General features: G+C 59.7%; 1 protein-coding gene across 8 annotated transcripts in view; it reads right to left on the bottom strand.

Moving 5' to 3' along the window:
• Positions 1 to 1015: 1015 nt before the first annotated feature.
• The window catches only part of BPTF (bromodomain PHD finger transcription factor), a 37515-nt gene continuing 19866 nt past the window's right edge, over positions 1016 to 18664 (bottom strand). For 2 of the 8 annotated variants that reach the window (XM_077254699.1, XM_077254702.1), the window contains exons 13-32: positions 16564 to 18085; positions 16340 to 16464; positions 16134 to 16262; positions 15902 to 16052; positions 15713 to 15830; positions 15224 to 15476; positions 14960 to 15121; positions 14747 to 14880; positions 14542 to 14671; positions 14257 to 14471; positions 13982 to 14183; positions 11999 to 12822; positions 9887 to 9972; positions 9430 to 9655; positions 8663 to 8982; positions 5259 to 5432; positions 4635 to 4827; positions 3494 to 3578; positions 1868 to 2054; positions 1016 to 1795 (exon numbers count right to left, since the gene is read on the bottom strand). In XM_077254699.1, the coding sequence (XP_077110814.1) occupies positions 1762 to 1795; positions 1868 to 2054; positions 3494 to 3578; positions 4635 to 4827; positions 5259 to 5432; positions 8663 to 8982; positions 9430 to 9655; positions 9887 to 9972; positions 11999 to 12822; positions 13982 to 14183; positions 14257 to 14471; positions 14542 to 14671; positions 14747 to 14880; positions 14960 to 15121; positions 15224 to 15476; positions 15713 to 15830; positions 15902 to 16052; positions 16134 to 16262; positions 16340 to 16464; positions 16564 to 18085 (5270 nt within the window). In that variant the 3' untranslated portion in view covers positions 1016 to 1761. Of the gene's footprint in view, positions 1796 to 1863; positions 2055 to 3493; positions 3579 to 4634; positions 4828 to 5258; positions 5433 to 8662; positions 8983 to 9429; positions 9656 to 9886; positions 9973 to 11998; positions 12823 to 13981; positions 14184 to 14256; positions 14472 to 14541; positions 14672 to 14746; positions 14881 to 14959; positions 15122 to 15223; positions 15477 to 15712; positions 15831 to 15901; positions 16053 to 16133; positions 16263 to 16339; positions 16465 to 16563; positions 18086 to 18664 lie in introns of those variants that run through there. The other 6 variants (XM_077254700.1, XM_077254703.1, XM_077254704.1 and 3 more) reach the window with 6 other exon arrangements.

The following is an 18664-nucleotide window of genomic DNA, read 5'->3' as shown; positions in this document are numbered from 1 at the left end:
AGAGGACGTCGACAGGGGGGAGAGGACGTCGACAGGGGGGAGAGGACGTCGACAGGGGGGAGAGGACGTCGACAGGGGGGAGAGGACGTCGACAGAGGGGAGAGCCTGGAGGGAGGACGACAGAATGGAGAGCCCAAAAGAAGGAGGGCAACAGAATGGAGAGCCCAAAGGGAAGAGGGCAACAGAATGGAGAGCCCAGAGGAAGGAGAACGATGACAACAGAGAGGAAGAGTACAGAGGGAGGACGACAACAAAGGGCAGAGCCCGAAGGGACGACGACAGAATGGAGAGCCCAGAGGAAAGAAAACGCCGACAACAGAGGGGAGAGTACAGAGGGAGGCGGACAACAAAGGGCAGAGCCCGAAGGGAGGACGACAGAATGGAGAGCCCGAAGGGAGGACGACAGAATGGAGAGCCCGAAGGGAGGACGACAGAATGGAGAGCCCGAAGGGAGGACGACAGAATGGAGAGCCCGAAGGGAGGACGACAGAATGGAGAGCCCGAAGGGAGGACGACAGAATGGAGAGACCGAAGGGAGGACGACAGAATGGAGAGCCCGAAGGGAGGACGACAGAATGGAGAGCCCAGAGAGAGGACGATGACAACAGAGGGGAGAGCCTGGAGGGAGGAGGACGACTGCGGGGAGAGCCCAGAAGAAGTACAACAGAGGAGAGCCGGGGGGGGGGTGTTGGGGAACGACGACGAGAGCCCAGAGAGAGGACGACGACAGAGGAGAATAGAGGAGTCCAGGTGGCCCGGCATTGATGCCCCCAGTCTTTTATAGTAGGGGAGATTTTGGAGTAGCGTGGCACCAGATAGATGAGGGGGGATAGACTCCACGCCGGACGTTTCGTGGCACAGATGAAGGGGGTTAGACTCAGTGCCGGACGTTTCGTGGCACAGATGAAGGGGGTTAGACTCAGCGCCAGACGTTTCGTGGCACAGATGAGGGGGGTTAGACTCCGTGCCGGACGTTTCGTGGCACCAGACGGTCACTCAGCACAGGCAATGCGACGATGGTCGAGGAGACGTGTTGTCCCCGTTTATTGTGTCATTTACATCCAGGACTTTTAATTTTACATAGAAAATTCAAATTGACAAACAGTTTACAAAGAAACCCGAAAATGAATATTCCAGAGTGGAGGAGGGGACCCCTGCCTGCTCACCCAACAGTCACCAGTCCTAACAGTCCAGCCGGCGGTGCTGAGCATCCGGTCGCTGCGGTCACACGTCCGGTAGTCTCTCCTTTCATAGAAAGAAACGACTTTTTTAGGATTTTGTGTTTTGCTTTTTCTTTCCATTTAATTTCAGGAATCGTGTTAAAACACAGGACAAGTTCGTCGGGTCCGAACTGCATCCGTCCAGAGCGGCTGGGATGTTGTTTTTTTTTTCGTTTTAGAAAAAAATGTTTTCTGTTTTAGAAATTTTTTTTTTTTTTTCATTTTTGTAAGAAAAAATAATTAGTCGACAAATGAGCAGGAATAAAAAAAGGTCTCTGAGCAATAAATAAATACGTCAAAGAGTCTCTGAACGCTAAACCGCTTCTTCACTGAAGAACATGCGACATGATGCACGGAGCGAGCGCTGCTCCATCGCGGGAAACTCCAGGTCCACCGCCCCCAATCCCGGCAGACTCCCCCGGTGAGGACGCGGTCCGGCCTCCTCCGTCCGCTCGCCGTTTCTCCGCTTCTTCTGTCGCTTTTGTCCTTTGGACAAATTAATCCGACTCCTCAGAGTTCTGCGTCTTCCTGCTGCCGCGGTCTAGGAGGAGGACTGCAGCTTGTTGTTGTGGGACCTGCACAGTACAGAAAACAGGTCACACCCCGATACAAGTAATGTGGGGGACAGAGGTCCGGCCAACACTCACCTGCTCGCCTTGAAAGCCTTTAGCTTCTGCACGAAATAGGACTCGAGGACCTCGGCGCTCTGGCAGAATGTGGACTCGCTGGGGTTGTAGTAGCGGCAGTTGTCGAATATTTTGGTCATGTCGGCCACAAACTCAGTCAGCTTCTTGTAGTATCGGCTGCGAATTCTGTCCTCCATGGTGGCCAGGTCTGCGAGACGAAAGAAAGGAGGTGAGACAACGGCGAGGCGAGACAGTGCGGGGAGCGCGGCGGAAGAGAAGAGGGGGCGAGACAGTGTGGGGAGCGCGGAGGAAGAGAGGGGGCGAGACAGTACGGGGAGCGTGGCGGAAGAGAGGGGGCGAGACAGTGCGGGGAGCGAAGCAGAAGAGAGGGGGCGAGACAGTGCTGGGAGCGCGGCGGAAGAGGGGGGACGAGACAGTGCTGGGAGCACGGCGGAAGAGAGGGGGTGAGACAGTGCAGAGGAAGAGAGGGAGAGAGTGCTGCAGAAGAGAGGGAGAGTGCGGGGGAAGAGAAAGGGCGAGACGGCAGCGGAAGAGCGGCAGGGAAGAGCGGCAGAAAAGAGGGGGCGAAAGTTCAGGGAGTGCGGTGGAAGAGAGGGGGCGAGAGTGTGGGGGAAGAGAGGGGGAGAGAGTGTGGGGAGTGCTGCAGAAGAGGGGGAGAGTGCGGGGAGCGCGGCGGAAGAGCGGCAGAAGAGGGGGCAAGACAGCGTGGGGAGCGTGGCAGAAGAGAGGGGGCAAGACAGCGTGGGGAGAGCGGTGGAAGAGAGGGGGGCGAGAGCGTGGGGAGCGCGGCGGAAGAGAAAGGGAGAGCGTGAAGAGCGCGGTGGAAGAGAGGGTAAGACAGCGTGGGGAAGCACGGCGGAAGAGAGGGGGCAAGAGAGCGTGGGGAGCGCAGCAGAAGAGAAGGGGCAAGAGAGCGAGGGGGGCGCGGCGGAAGAGAGGGGCGAGAGTGCGGGGAGCGAGGCGGAAGAGGGGGCGAGACGGCGGCGGAAGAGAGCGGGCGAGACGGCGGCGGAAGCGAGCGGGCGAGACGGCGGCGGAAGAGAGCGGGCGAGACGGCGGCGGAAGAGAGCGGGCGAGACAGCGCAGCGGAAGAGAGGGGATGAGGCAGTGGTGGAGCGCAGCGATTGGAACTTGGGAAACTTCTGCACAAAACCAGGATCAGAATTGCTCCGTCCTGAGGTTTTGTCACAATGTATCAGAGATAAAGCCTCGGATGGATACACTGTAACAAGGCCTCAGCTGTAAGACGAGACACGCACATGATTGTGAGGTTCATCTCCGCCACCTCGTTATTTACGCTCAGTGGAGAATGAGGGCATCAGTGACTGGTGCCAAATGCCTTCTCTCACCGGGGAGGAGCGCAGCTCCGGAGGAGAACAAAACCCTACAAGAGGCCAATGGTGAAATCTCTCTGTGGCAGCGGTGCCAGAACCTTCTGTGTCCTGATTCTCCTGTTTCCAGCTTCCCTCCCCCACCAAGACCCTATGATGTGAAGTGCTGGTCAGTGACAGCAGCTCTCGGACCCCAGCAGGATCCTGGCCCCCGAAAACTCACTATTCCCAGTGTTACCCCGGAGCAAGAACCGACACCACACAGAAGGAGCACAACCCTCATCATCTCACTCACCCATTGGCTCCTTAATCACCGCATAATAATCCGGAGCATCCTCCGGGTCCACGGCTTCAAGGAACGGCCACGCCATCTTATGTGCCTGCAGGAGACAGAAGCGTCAGTGCACCACTATAGTGAGCGCAGCTCTGGAGCATAATACTGAAGAAGTTATGTATGTACACAGTGACTGCACCAGCAGAATAGTGAGTGCAGCTCTGGGGTATAATACAGGAGGTAACCCAGGATCAGTAATGTAATGTATGTACACAGTGACTGCACCAGCAGAATAGTGAGTGCAGCTCTGGGGTATAATACAGGAGGTAACCCAGGATCAGTAATGTAATGTATGTACACAGTGACTGCACCAGCAGAATAGTGAGTGCAGCTCTGGGGTATAATACAGGATGTAACTCAGGATCAGTAATGTAATGTATGTACACAGTGACTGCACCAGCAGAATAGTGAGTGCAGCTCTGGGGTATAATACAGGAGGTAACCCAGGATCAGTAATGTAATGTATGTACACAGTGACTGCACCAGCAGAATAGTGAGTGCAGCTCTGGGGTATAATACAGGAGGTAACCCAGGATCAGTAATGTAATGTATGTACACAGTGACTGCACCAGCAGAATAGTGAGTGCAGCTCTGGGGTATAATACAGGATGTAACTCAGGATCAGTAATGTAATGTATGTACACAGTGACTGCACCAGCAGAATAGTGAGTGCAGCTCTGGGGTATAATACAGGAGGTAACCCAGGATCAGTAATGTATGTACACGGTGACTGCACCAGCAGAATAGTGAGTGCAGCTCTGAGGTATAATACAGGATGTAACTCAGGATCAGTAATGTATGTACACGGTGACTGCACCAGCAGAATAGTGAGTGCAGCTCTGGGGTATAATACAGGATGTAACTCAGGATCAGTAATGTAATGTATGTACACAGTGACTGCAGCTCTGGGGTATAATACAGGAGGTAACCCAGGATCAGTAATGTATGTACACGGTGACTGCACCAGCAGAATAGTGAGTGCAGCTCTGAGGTATAATACAGGATGTAACTCAGGATCAGTAATGTATGTACACGGTGACTGCACCAGCAGAATAGTGAGTGCAGCTCTGGGGTATAACTTTACAGGCAGAAGCATTCGTACCTGCAATGACCTGAGAACTCGTTTCAGTCCTTCGTAGTCCTTGTCGGTCAGGGGGCTCAGCACCGTCATGGCGTCCTCAGTGGACTGACACTCGGGACACACGTACTCATCTATATACTCGGCTTCACTCTGTAAAATCCCGACGCAGCGGCCGTGGAACCAGTTCTGGCAGCGATCACATCCGATGTAAAATCTGCACAGTCCAACACAAGAGCAGGGGTGAGCTGAGGCCGGAGACATCGCACAGGACGAGCAGAGACGTCGCACAGGACGAGCGCCAGGCGCAATCTCACGGCTGCTGACACCAAACATCCCTAAAGCAGAAGCTGCAGAGTCTCTGAGCACTGTGCGGGGCAGCGCTGCAGTGCACAGGAGCAGACAGCAGGGGCCGCCAGCACATCAGTATCCAGGTGTGAAGCAGAGAGAGGCGCTGCTCGCAGTTATCAGTCCGGAGGACATGCATCACATGGTGCACAGAGAGGTCATGGTGACATGTACTGGGGGGCACCAGACAGTCCGCCCCATCGGGGGGCAGCATGCTCGGCTCAGGTTAATGAGGACACTACAGAAACGGGAAGCGGCAAACATCCAACGAGCTCATTAGTAGTAAAGACCCCGACTCACTGTGAATCATCATAGGGCGTCCTGCAGATACAATACAACTCCTCACTGCTGCCCTCTTGTGAGCGTTTACACTCATTACAGATGTACACATCCACTTTCTTGGCCTCCGTCTCTGTGATGCCAACACATTGTCCGTGATACCAATTAGCACAAAGCTCACAGCCAATATAGAACCTGCAACAATTCACAGCAGACACCCGACCGTCAGAAGGGGGCGACACGCACCACGCCCTCAGCTTCCTCTGTGGATCCGCGGCACGGGGGCGACACAGGCTGCGCCGAGAGCAGGTGGCGGTGACATGGCCCGGGCGATGAATGGAAGCCATGACTGGGGTCTGTGCAGAGGGGGAGACCAGATATGTCAGCTCATCTCCCCCCCACCCCCAAAATCTCAGCTCACCTGCACCGCCCCAAAGTCTCAGCTCACCTACCCTCCCACCCCAAAATCTCAGCTCATCCACCCCACCAAAATCTCAGCTCATCCACCCCCCACCCCCAAAATCTCAGCTCATCCACCCCCCACCCCCGAAATCTCAGCTCCTCCACCCCCACCCACAAAATCTCAGCTCATCCACCCCCAAAATCTCAGCTATTTTCCCTCTCCTGAAATCTCAGATCATCCACCCCCACCCTCGAAATAGCTCATCCACACCAGAAGTCTCAGCTCACCTATCCCCCATCACTGACATCTCAGCGCATCCACCCCCTCACCCCCAAAATCTCAGCTCATCCACCCCTGCCCCGAAATCTCAGTTCATTTACTCCCCTCCCGAAATCTCAGCTCATCACCCCCGCGCCCCCAAAATCTCAGCTCATCCACCCCCAAAATCTCAGCTCATTTCCCCCTCTCCGAAATCTCAGCTCATCTACCCCCTCGCCCCCAAAATCTCAGCTCATCCACCCCCAAAATCTCAGCTCATTTCCCCCTCTCCGAAATCTCAGCTCATCTACCCCCGCGCCCCCAAAATCTCAGCTCATCCACCCCTGCCCCGAAATCTCAGCTCATCCACCCCCTCACCCCAATTCTCAGCTCATCCACCCCCAAAATCTCAGCTTATTTCCCCCTCTCCCGAAATCTAAGCTCATCTACCCCCTCGCCCCCAAAATCTCAGCTCATCCACCCCCAAAATCTCAGCTCATTTCCCCCTCTCCGAAATCTCAGCTCATCCACCCCTGCCCTGAAATCTCAGCTCATCCACACCCCTGCCCTGAAATCTCAGCTCATCCACCCCTGCCCTGAAATCTCAGCTCATCCACCCCCGCTCCGGGAGTGACCATAATTTGGATTATTCCCCCCCCCCCCTGCATTTCCTGTGGTCACCGACTCCTCCGGACTGACTGCACTATTGAGCTCCACAGCTGCACTCAGCATTCTGCTGCTTGTTACTGGAGACAGTCAGCAAGCTGGTGGACAGCGGAGAGGGAGGAAAGATACAGCAGGGAGTGCTGGGAGATGTGTGCAGCACAGTGAGCGCAGCTCTGGGGCACAGTGGCGCCCTGTATGTAATCTGTGCACTGTGGGTGGTCCGGGGGCATCCCACTGCTGCAGCCCCCAACTGTCTGCATAAGATCCGACCCCCTGGAGTACGCCCCCTCTGCATAGAACCGGACACCATGAGGGCGATCAGAGCACAAACACATGCACAACACAGTGATGGGGCCTGACGAAACCCCCGGACTGGGGGACTGGACCCCCCGATACTGGGGACATCGCTTCCTCCATTTGAACCCTCACAACAACACGACCCTACAACAATGACGTGCCGGGGGGACACCGTACAACACAATGACCGGACCACCACAGTAAATGAGCGGGACACGGAGGATGAGCGGACACACACAACATCCCCACTTACCTGCCGGCCCCTGCGCTGCGAGGGGAGGAGACCCTGCATACACACACTGACAGTGGTTGGGGGTCACTTAGTCACAAACACAAGCCTGTAAATGCAGCGGCCCCCCGAGGGGTCAGTCCTCCCTGGTGATGACCATGCAACAAACTGCGCAGCTCCTGTGATCCGGGCCTGGTGGGGATCCACAAAGGAAGCTGGGCCCACAAGACAAGACAAAAACACCGACACTGTGTGCGCTGTCTGAGAGTGGGAGTCTGGGAATTGGGGGGAGACAGACTCCCTCCCTCTGGGCTCACGACGGAGACACAGGCCCGCAGGGAGGGAGGGGAGACGGACGCGAGCCCGGAGGGAGGGGAGACGGACGCGAGCCCGGAGGGAGGGGAGACGGACGCGAGCCCGGAGGGAGGGAGGGGAGACGGACGCGAGCCCGGAGGGAGGGAGGGGAGACGGACGCGAGCCCGGAGGGAGGGGAGACGGACGCGAGCCCGGAGGGAGGGAGGGGAGACGGACGCGAGCCCGGAGGGAGGGAGGGGAGACGGACGCGAGCCCGGAGGGAGGGAGGGGAGACGGACGCGAGCCCGGAGGGAGGGAGGGGAGACGGACGCGAGCCCGGAGGGAGGGAGGGGAGACGGACGCGAGCCCGGAGGGAGGGAGGGGAGACGGACGCGAGCCCGGAGGGAGGGAGGGGAGACGGACGCGAGCCCGGAGGGAGGGAGGGGAGACGGACGCGAGCCCGGAGGGAGGGAGGGGAGACGGACGCGAGCCCGGAGGGAGGGAGGGGAGAAGGACGCGAGCCCGGAGGGAGGGAGGGGAGACGGACGCGAGCCCGGAGGGAGGGAGGGGAGACGGACGCGAGCCCGGAGGGAGGGAGGGGAGACGGACGCGAGCCCGGAGGGAGGGAGGGGAGACGGACGCGAGCCCGGAGGGAGGGAGGGGAGACGGACGCGAGCCCGGAGGGAGGGAGGGGAGACGGACGCGAGCCCGGAGGGAGGGAGGGGAGACGGACGCGAGCCCGGAGGGAGGGAGGGGAGACGGACGCGAGCCCGGAAGGAGGGAGGGGAGACGGACGTGAGCCCGGAGGGAGGGAGGGGAGACGGACGCGAGCCCGGAGGGAGGGAGGGGAGACGGACGCGAGCCCGGAGGGAGGGAGGGAGGGGAGACGGACGCGAGCCCGGAGGGAGGGAGGGAGGGGAGACGGACGCGAGCCCGGAGGGAGGGAGGGGAGACGGACGCGAGCTCGGAGAGAGGGGGACAAGGGCCCAGAGGGAGGGGGATAAGGGCCCAGAGAGACAAGAGCCCGGAGGGGAGGGAAGGGATAGACACAAGCCTAGAGGCAGAGGAGGGAAGGAGCCCGGAGGGGGATAGCATGAGCTGGGGGTGGGGCTTATCTTTGTAATGCAGTGCACACTGAGCCCACCGCATGGTGCTGGTCCCCATCACCACTGACCAGGTCCCGTGTCCGCCGAGTGCCCCCTCGTGTGGACATGTTTTCCCTCCGCCATGCATGTATATACACACACACACACGTATGTGTAACACGGGGTCACTCACTTGGACTCGTCGTAGGGCGTCTTGCAGATGCAGTAGAGTTTGTTGTCCTTCTTGTAGTCCTTTGAGGTAGCGGAGATTAGCTTCTTCTTTTTAGGCTTGGAAGGATGATGATGAGGATGATGATGATGCTCCTCCTCCTCCCTCTTGCGTTTGTGTGAGGAGGAGGTTGTGGTCGGGGAAGTGGGCGATGGTCGGTGCACTGGTGGTGGTGGTGGCGAGGGCAGTGGGGGTGGCGGAGGAGGAGGGGGTGCAGCAGCAGCGGCGGCCTGGGCGCGCTCCTTCTCCTTCTTGATCTTGTGCAGGTCCTTCTTCACCTCCTCCTGTCAAGTGGCTACAGGTTACAGTACACATGGCAGTCCAGCTCCTCCTCCCACCCCTGCCGTCCCCAGCGGTTCCTTTCCCCCATCCCACGTATCCCCCTCCCCTTCACACCAGCGGTGTTGGTCCTCCTCCGCTCACCACAGTGGTCCCACTCCTCCTCCCCTTCACACCAGCGTTCTTGATCCTAATCCCACCCACCCCAGCAGTCTTGCTGCTCTTCATCCCCCCCAACCAAGCAGTCTTGCTACTCCTCCTCTCCCTCCCCAGCAGTCTTGCTACTCTTCATCCCCCTCCCCAGCGGTCTTGCTACTCCTCCTCTCCCTCCCCATCGGCCCCGCTGCTCTTCATCCCCCCTCCCCAGCATTCTTGCTACTCCTCCTCTCCCTCCCCAGCGGACCCCGCTGCTCTTCATCTTCTCCTCCCCAGCGACGGCCGCCCAGACATACCTGCACCTGGATCTGCAGCTCCTTGTCCAGCAGCGCCCTCTTCTTCAGGATCTCAGCCTTCAGCTGCTCCTTGTGCTTGTAGAGAAGTGCAGAGAGCTTGCTGGCGTTTTGCCGGCTCCTCTTCTGCTCCACGCTCTCCTCCCGCTTGCGCTTCTTCGCCGCCTGCTTCTCCTCCTTGTCGATCTTGTCCAGGACGTATTTCATCACCTGGTTACACACGATCATCCTGAATGGCAAAGACACATTGGTTACCGCCCCAACCGCTCTGCCGACCACCGCTGCTCTCAGAACATCTGGGTGACAACTGTACCACATTATAACCTTACAAACAAGGTTGTCAGACAGGACCCCGTACTGCCATCAGCGGCCATGTCAGGCCACAGTAATCATCACATCTGTGGGTAGAGGACCCCTTTATCCCCGTTACCCATAACCATTTGCACTCGGGGGTCTCTACCTCTGATTTTCTTCTCTTTCTGTTGGCGTCATGGTCTTCTTCTGCTTCAGGTGCTCAATGACGGCGTTCTGCTTCATCACGAGCTGCTGGGCAGATACAGCAAGTCAGACACAGACTCTGCGAAGTAACCCCTTAAAGACCCCATGCGTACATTCCTGGTGTAGTTCGCTGGCGACACGGACAGAGAGCGAGAGCCGGCGGGACGGACAGAGTGAGAGCCGGCGAAACAGAAAGTGAGGTAGAGAGAACTCAGGAGTCACTGGGAGAGAGCTCAGGAGCAGCCAGAACAGAGAGCTCGGTAGAGAGAGCTCAGGAACCGCTTGGGAGAGAGCTCAGGCACAGTCAGAACAGGGCTCGGTAGAGAGAGAGCGCTCAGGAGCAGCCAAAACAGAGAGCTCAGTAGAGCGCTCAGGAGTCCCTGGGAGACAGCTCAGGAGAAGCCAAAACAGAGACCACAGGAACCGCTGGGAGAGAGCTGGGGAGCCGAAGGGACAGAGCTCGGTAGAAAGCTCAGGAGCCGCTGGGAGAGAGCTCAGGAGCAGCCAGAACAGAGAGCTCAGTAGAGCGAGAGAACGCTCAGGAGTCACTGGGAAAGAGCTCAAGAGCAGCCAAAACAGAGACCTCAGGAACCACTGGGAGAGAGCTAGGGAGCCGAAGGGACAGAGAGCTCGGTAGAAAGCTAAGGAGACAGTGGGAGAGAGCTCAGGAGCAGCCAGAACAGAGAGCTCAGTAGAGCGAGAGAACGCTCAGGAGTCACTGGGAGAGAGCTAGGGAGCCGAAGGGACAGAGAGCTCGGTAGAAAGCTAAGGAGACGCTGGGAGAGAGCTCAGGAGCTGTCGGAACAGTGCTCGGTAGAGAGAATGCTAAGGAGCCGCTGGGAGAGAGCTCAGGAGCAGCCGGAACAGAGAGCTCAGGAACCACCGGGAGAGAAGCTCAAGAGCCACCGGGAGAGAAGCTGAGGAGCAGTCGGAACAGAGCTCGGTAGAGAGAGAGCGCTCAGGAGTCGCTGGGAAAGAGCTGGGGAGCCGACAGGACAGAGAGCTCAGGAGCCACTGGGAAAGAGCTCAGGAGCAGTTGGAACAGAGACCTCGGTAGAGAGAGCGCTCATGACTCGCTGGGAGAGAGCTCAGGAGCAGCCGGAACAGAGAGCTCAGTAGAGAGTTCAGGAACAGCTGGGAGAGAGCTGGGGAGCCGACGGGACAGAGCTCGGTGGAGAGCTCAGGAGCAGCTGAAACAGAGAGCTCGGTAGAGAGCGCTCAGGAGTCACTGGGAGAGAGCTCAGGAGCAGCCGGAACAGAGAGCTCGGTAGAGAGTTCAGGAACAGCTGGGAGAGAGCTGGGGAGGCGACGGGACAGAGAGCTCAGTGGAGAGCTCAGGAGCCACTGGGAGAGCTCAGGAGCAGCTGAAACAGAGAGCTCGGTAGAGAGCGCTCAGGAGCAGCCGGAACAGAGAGCTCGGTAGAGAGAGAGTGCTCAGGAGTCGTGCGAGAGAGCTGGGGAGCCGACGGCTCAGGAGCTGCTGGGAGAGAACTCAAGAGCAACTGGAACAGAAAGCTCGGAAGAGAGAGCGCTCAGGAGTCACTGGGAGAGAGCTCAGGAGCAGCCGGAAGAGCTCGGTAGAGAGAGCGCGCTCAGGAGTCGCTGCGAGAGAGCTAGGGAGCCGAAGGGACAGAGAGCTTGGTATAGAGCTCAGGAACCGCTGGGAGAGAACTCAGGAGCAGCTGGAACAGAGAGCCCGGAAGAGAGAGCGCTCAGGAGTCACTGGGAGAGAGCTCAGGAGGAGCTGGATCAGAGAGCTCGGTAGAGAGAGCGCGCTCAGGAGTCGCTACGAGAGAGCTAGGGAGCCAAAGGGACAGAGAGCTTGGTATAGAGCTCAGGAGCCGCTGGGAGAGAGCTCAGGAGCCGCCCATATTTTTCCCCATTTCTCCGCCGTCTTTCTGCACATTACATAGTACAGTGAACGGCTTTTGTACGGTTGAAGACAGAAAGCTCAGAAAAAAATGTTGGTGTTCTCAAAGGGTTACTAACTACAAGGCTGATGTTCTGTGCCATAGACATTAGTGACGGAGCCCCCTCAGTGGGGGCGGCGGACCCCCGCACACAGGACGGTCACCTGCTTCTGGATCATCTCGCTCTGGCTGCTTCCCTGCACGGTCTGCTCCCTCTTCAGCTCCTGATGCTTCTTCTTGCTCTGCTGTTCCTGGATCTGCTTTATCCGCTGCAGATGTTCCTGGACGCTGGACGCCTGCACTGTCACCACGTTCTGGATCTGGTGGGCCTGGCCCGGCCCGGCTGGCTGGATCTGGAAGGGCAGCTGCAGCTTGATTTGCTGTGGGATTCCTCCTTGCTGGATCTGGGCCATCACCTGTGGGGGCAGATGGGACAGGACCTGCACCTGCTGGTGGAGCTGGGGGACGGTGATCACCTGCGTCTGGGCCGGCTTGATCTGCACTTGCCCCCGGGGTGGGGACTGCACCATCACTTGGTTCACCGTCTGAATGTGCTGCGGAGGCTTCGTCTGGAGCGGGGGTGACTGGATGTGGAATGAAGCCGGGAGGGTCATCTGGATGGAGGGGTGCGCCTGGCCGGGACTGGGGGCTAAGGTCTGTATCTGGGGGCAACTCAGCTGCGTCGCTGGCTGTGACGACACCTGGACAGAGCCCGGGGGGACGTGAGCTGCACTGTTGGCTTCGGTGGTCACCGGATACCGATCTGTCTCGGATGCTGCGGACTGTTGCGGCTGCCCATCCTCCGAGGTCCCAGCAGGGTGAGATGCCTGTGATGGGAGCAGGGTCTGATCGGATGTCTGGGGGGGTAGCGTTGGAGGGTCCGTGCTCTGAGGCAGAGTCTGTGAGAACTGAGCGGGGGCAAGTGGTGGAGGAGCGGACTGGCTGCTGGGAATCTGGGCTGCAGACTTCTGTTCACATGATGAAGACGCTGAGGAGAGAGCAAATCTGTAAGTGACAGCACAAAGTGGATGGGGGTCAGACCGTGCACAGTGTGTGGGCGTGGGGCCGACGGAGGCGCGAGGCAAGCGAGAACTGATGGACGGAGGCGCGAGGCAGACGAGGGCCGACGGAGGCGCGACGCAGACGAGGGCCGACGGAGGCGCGAGGCAGACGAGGGCCGACAGAGGCGCGAGGCAGACGAGGGCCGACGGAGGCGCGAGGCAGACGAGGGCCGACGGAGGCGCGAGGCAGGCGAGGGTCGACGGAGGCGCGAGGCAGGCGAGGGCCGACGGAGGCGCGAGGCAGGCGAGGGCCGACGGAGGCGCGAGGCAGGCGAGGGCCGACGGAGGCGCGAGGCAGGCGAGGGCCGACGGAGGCGCGAGGCGTGAGGCAGACGAGGGCCGACGGAAGCGCGAGGCGCGTGGCAGACGAGGGCCGACAGAAGCGCGAGGCCCGAGGCAGGAGAGGGCCGACGGAGGCGCGAAGCAGGCGAGGGCCGACGGAGGCGCGAAGCAGGCGAGGGCCGACGGAGGCGCGAAGCAGGCGAGGGCCGACGGAGGCGCGAAGCAGGCGAGGGCCGACGGAGGCGCGAAGCAGGCGAGGGCCGACGGAGGCGCGAAGCAGGCGAGGGCCGACGGAGGCGCGAAGCAGGCGAGGGCCGACGGAGGCGCGAAGCAGGCGAGGGCCGACGGAGGCGCGAAGCAGGCGAGGGCCGACGGAGGCAGGTGAGGGCCGACGGAGGCAGGTGAGGGCCGACGGAGGCAGGGGAGGGCCGACGGAAGCAGGCGAGGGCCGACGGAAGCAGGCGAGGGCCGACGGAAGCAGGCGAGGGCCGACGGAAGCAGGCGAGGGCCGACGGAAGCAGGCGAGGGCCGACGGAAGCAGGCGAGGGCCGACGGAAGCAGGCGAGGGCCGACGGAAGCAGGTGAGGGCCGACGGAAGCAGGCGAGGGCCGACGGAGGCGCAAAGCAGGCGAGGGCCGACGGAGGCGCGACGCAGGCGAGGGCCGACGGAGGCGAGGGACGATGGCACACAGCGGGCTGAGATCACAAAGTTGTCTGAGGGCACAAAGTGAGCAAGGGACGGCGCAAAGCGAGCAAGAGACAACAGCGCAAAGCCGGCGAGACAACTGCCAGGCAGCCACGTACCAGCTGTGGAGGTGGCGGCCGGCGTGGAGCCTGGTGGCAGCGGAGTAAACAGGAACCTCTGGATGGTACCGTTCGGCATGGCAGCCTGCATCAGCTGCTGCCCGGGCGTGGGAATGACGGCCATTCCTTGAGGAATGAGCTGCAGCTGTCCGGTGGTCTGTCCTTGACCTTGGACCACGACGGTAAGGCTCTGGTTTCCCCCCTATATACAGACAAGCGTTAGCCAAGCCCCGATGCCCCCACAACGGGCCGAGCCCATCACATCTGACACTTACCTGCTGCTGCGTGAGCTGTGTCAGCTGCGCCATGGTCAGCTTCACCTGTCCCTGCTGTGGCGGTCTGGTGGTCTGCGGGGTGGTGGCCTGCGGCTGAGCTTGTTGTACTGGGGTGCCCACCTTAAGCCCCCCACTGGAAACCGCGGTCCCCAAGGGCATAGTGGTGGTGACGGGCTGCCCCCTTATGATCTGCGTTACGACCTGCTGCGGCTGACCTGCGGGAATACATTACACCGTTACACTCCCGGCACACTGTGGCGGTGCGGCTGCACAGGAGACACTTACTGGTCTGCAGAATCCCTTGCTGCACCATGAGGGGGGTACGCATAATGGGCTTCCCGACAGACGACTGCGACAAGGAAGGCGCCCGGATCACCGTCACCGCGGGGCGGATCTGAGTGCCGGCTGTGATCACCTAGGACAGGAGCGGGGCCATTAGTATAGGACTATTTCATGCAGCGGCCGGGGGACCCTTATCCAATGTCCGCACCTGTTGGGTGGTCCCTATGTTATTCGGCCGGATGGAGACAGTCGCCGTCCGCGGCTGGAACGTGGTGTAGGTTTGCTGCACGCCTGTGGTGGACGGTAAGATACCCAGAACCTTCTGCTGCACCTGGACCACACCTGTAAGGGAGAAGATGGGTGATGACACCGGGCCGGCCCCTAACTCGGGGGGGTGCAGCGCTGCCGGCGGCCTCCCTACCTCCCGGGGACGAGGGCACGTTCACGGCTAATATCTTGCTATTGGCGGGAAGAGGCAGCTTAGTGAGGACCTTCCCGGCTACAGACCCCGGACTTCCACTTATCTGGAAGGTTTGGCCTGAGGTGGTGACAGAAGTGGCCGAGGACACCTCTGTGCTGGAGGCTACAAGACACAAGGCATGGGGCCGTGTGAGTGCCCACGTGGTCTCACCCTACGCTGGGGCTGTGACCCCTACGACCCCCCTGGGACCATCACCCCCATTACCGGTGGTCGGCTGTCCTTGCTTCACCCATGTGGCGAACGTCTGGTGGAAGTTCTTGTTCTGCTGGAAGGAGACGGTGGTCGGGGGGCCGATCTTGGTGGCCAACATTACTTTTGCCCCTGGGGCGACGGAGGTGGTTAAGGAGCCCATGACGACTTTGTGTGGCGTGGCGAGCGTGGTCAGGGTGGCGCTGGTGGTGGCCACAATGGTGGTGCCGGGTGGGAGCGGTAACTGCTTCTGCTGCTCCAAGCGTTTCTGAAAGAAGGAGGTACTCCGCATTAACCTGTTACATGCCATGTATGAAGGGGGGGTGCAAACTTATCCTCGCTGCATCCATTATTCTGCAAACTCTGTACCTAAACCAAGTGTAAGGGCCAAGGTTCCCCCCCAGCATGTCAGAGACCCTTGCCCTCCATTATGTGACCCAACTTCCAACAAGCCCTCAGAGGCAGAGAAATGAGAAATACTGAGAGTTGTAGTCCTGCCCGTACCTGCTGGGCGGAGAGACGCTGCTGCTTCAGCTGAGTGTCCGCCTGGGATTTCCCGTCTTCTCCCTTCTTCGGGTCCCCGGCTTTACTCTCTCCGGACTGGATTTTCTCCTTCTCCACCCTGCAGATGATGGGAGTTATAGTGCAGCCAAACGGCTCCGGGGGAGCTGCAGCGCAGAACGCGGCACTTACCGCTCTGAGAAGCATTTGATCTCCCACAGCTCCAGCTCGTCCTCGGTCACCCAGGACTCCAGGATGATTGGACCAGTCCGTTTAGGGGTCTCGGGCCTTTTGGGGCGGAGCGCGCTGGATCGGAGCCCCTTCCTCTGCGGTGTTGGGGTCTCTGTAACAGATTAGTGTCACGGTTTGCATTCTCTGTCCGGACCCACCTGTGACCGGCGGCGCTCGGCTTCGGGGTTCTCACCTTTCGGAGCCTCCGGGACACCGATGGGACAAATGATCTTCCTGACGCAGTACTCGGAGCGGATGCCGTAGGGGCCGACTTCGCGCCTCTTGATGATCTCCGTGGTGATGATTTCCGTTTCCGAAGACTCTGGAATTACAGACCTCCATTATACCAGGGCGGACATGGCGGCCGAGCAGGAGCGGCCATGGGAGGGCGCTGCGTACCTGTGCGCGTGATCCCCCCTCCGGGAGGGGGCTTGGCGATCATGTCGTCCCACCTCAGGCTCGCCCACAGGAGCCGCAGCATGAGGCTGACACCGGCCAGGGACTTCACGGTCTGCAGGCGGTATCTGTACAGGGTGGAACGGACAAGCGGCATTACTGCTGCACATTAGCAGGATGCAGATCTCTGACAGGAAGAGTTGTCATGGGGCCCGTAGCCAACCTACCTCCAGGTTATTCCGAAGGTGGGGCGTGGTGACGGGTACGGCCAGATATCGTGCACCGGCTTGGCATTGTAGCTGAAGAACGGCACCTCCCGGATCCCCCCTCTCCGTGACAGCTTCTTCAGGTCGTCCAGGGGCAGCACAAAGATGCTCTTCTTGTTGCTCTTGGTGACGAATTTCCGGTAGGATGGGAGCGCCGTCCCTGACCGGGACTTCTTGGGTTTGGAGAACTTGCAGAGCCGCACGCGGTCCTTGGTGGTGTACTCTTTGCTGATGGTCATGAGCGATGAGATGGTGCCAGCTTGCGTGGTGCTGGAGTCGCTGGCGGTCACCGTGGTCCTGCTGTGCTCGCTGACAGACAGGGCGCCTCGGTCGCTCGGTGAAGTGACTTTGGTCACGGTGGTCGTGGTGGTGCTGGACAAACAGGTTTTCTCCGAGGACACCTCTGGCGTGGGGGACATGCTGGAGACCTCCACTACGGTCCTGGAGGTGGACACGGTGGTGGTAGTTGTGGTCACCTCAGTGACAACCGTTTGTGAGTTCCTCTCCCCGTTCATGGTGTCGGGGGGTAAACCATTCTGCTGTACGGAGTCGTTGCTGAGGCTGGACTCCTCGGCGGAGGTCAGGGGGGACGTGGCGCTCTTCTCCAGCACGCAGTCTTCTTTCCCTGCAGAGACCCCGTTCTCATCCTCTTCCTCCATGCTGACGTTTCCGTTCATGAAGGCTTTCAACGCGGTGTCAGTGGAGCTGTGCGGAGACGTTGGGATGTTCTTCACCTCGGTTTCCTGCCCGTGGCTTTTTTTCAGGAACTTCCCGTTGACCTGCGGGGTGATGACAATGGCGGCGGTCTCGCCCTCCTGGTGGTGGTCTGCACAGGTATGGGAGGCGACGTCCTCCTGGTCTCCGTCTGTGGACCGATCCTCCGGGGTCTCGCTGACACTGCCTTTTTCCATGCTTTCTGCCGACGGCTCAGGATTTCCTTCGTCGTTGGGGGGCACAGATTTATCGCTGACCTCTTCCGATTGCTCACCCTCTGCGGACTTGTCAGCCGGGCAACTGGAAGGATGGTGGTCTTGCCGCGAGTCTGCACTGGCGGGGGTCTCCTCTTTGGTCTCATTTTCTGCCATCTCTGCAGGGTCCTCCTTGGGGGTCGGGCTGCTGGACTTGGCCATATCCTGACTGGCGCCGTCCAGGTCCAGTTTCCGGGCTGTGCCTCTGCCGATACTCCTGGCTTTGCTGCCATCCTGTAATCCTCTGTGCTGCTGTGAGCCGCTGACAAGTTTCAGTCTCTCCAGTCGCTGCTTTTCCTCGTAAGCAAATTGCCGCTCCCTCCGCTCCAGCAGCGCATCCAGGCGGGATGACTTCACCACCTTCTTGTACCATGTCCTCCTCTGGAAGCCCAGGCTGACATTGATGAGATCGGCGTCCGGGAAGGGCCCCTCACCCGCGCCGCAGGCTGCATCCACCTCCACGGCCTCGTCCACCTCCATTGGCTCGTCCTTCACGGATTCGGCGTTTTCAGATTCTGGGCGGAGAAAAGCAGAAAAATTAAAAGGTTTCTAGTCATGGTATATATGCGCTGCTCCACGCAGGACAGGAGGTCCGGTATACACACTGCTCCGAGGAGAGCAGGATTCCCTGTATACACGCACCGCTCCATGCAGAGCAGGAGTCCTGGTATACACACACTGCTCCGAGGAGAGCAGGATTCCCTGTATACACGCACCGCTCCATGCAGAGCAGGAGTCCTGGTATACACACACTGCTCCGAGGAGAGCAGGATTCCCTGTATACACGTGCCGCTCCATGCAGAGCAGGAGTCCTGGTATACACACACTGCTCCGAGGAGAGCAGGATTCCCTGTATACACGTGCCGCTCCATGCAGAGCAGGAGTCCTGGTATACACACACTGCTCCGAGGAGAACAGGATTCCCTGTATACACGCACCGCTCCATGCAGAGCAGGAGTCCTGGTATACACACACTGCTCCGAGGAGAGCAGGATTCCCTGTATACACGTGCCGCTCCATGCAGAGCAGGAGTCCTGGTATACACACACTGCTCCGAGGAGAGGATTCCCTGTATACACGCGCCGCTCCATGCA

Source organism: Ranitomeya variabilis, chromosome 4 (genome assembly GCF_051348905.1).
Source record: "Ranitomeya variabilis isolate aRanVar5 chromosome 4, aRanVar5.hap1, whole genome shotgun sequence".
Taxonomy (NCBI): Eukaryota; Metazoa; Chordata; class Amphibia; order Anura; family Dendrobatidae; genus Ranitomeya; species Ranitomeya variabilis.
The sequence above is the reverse complement of the archived record's forward strand: the minus strand, read 5'-3'. Positions and strand labels throughout refer to the sequence as shown.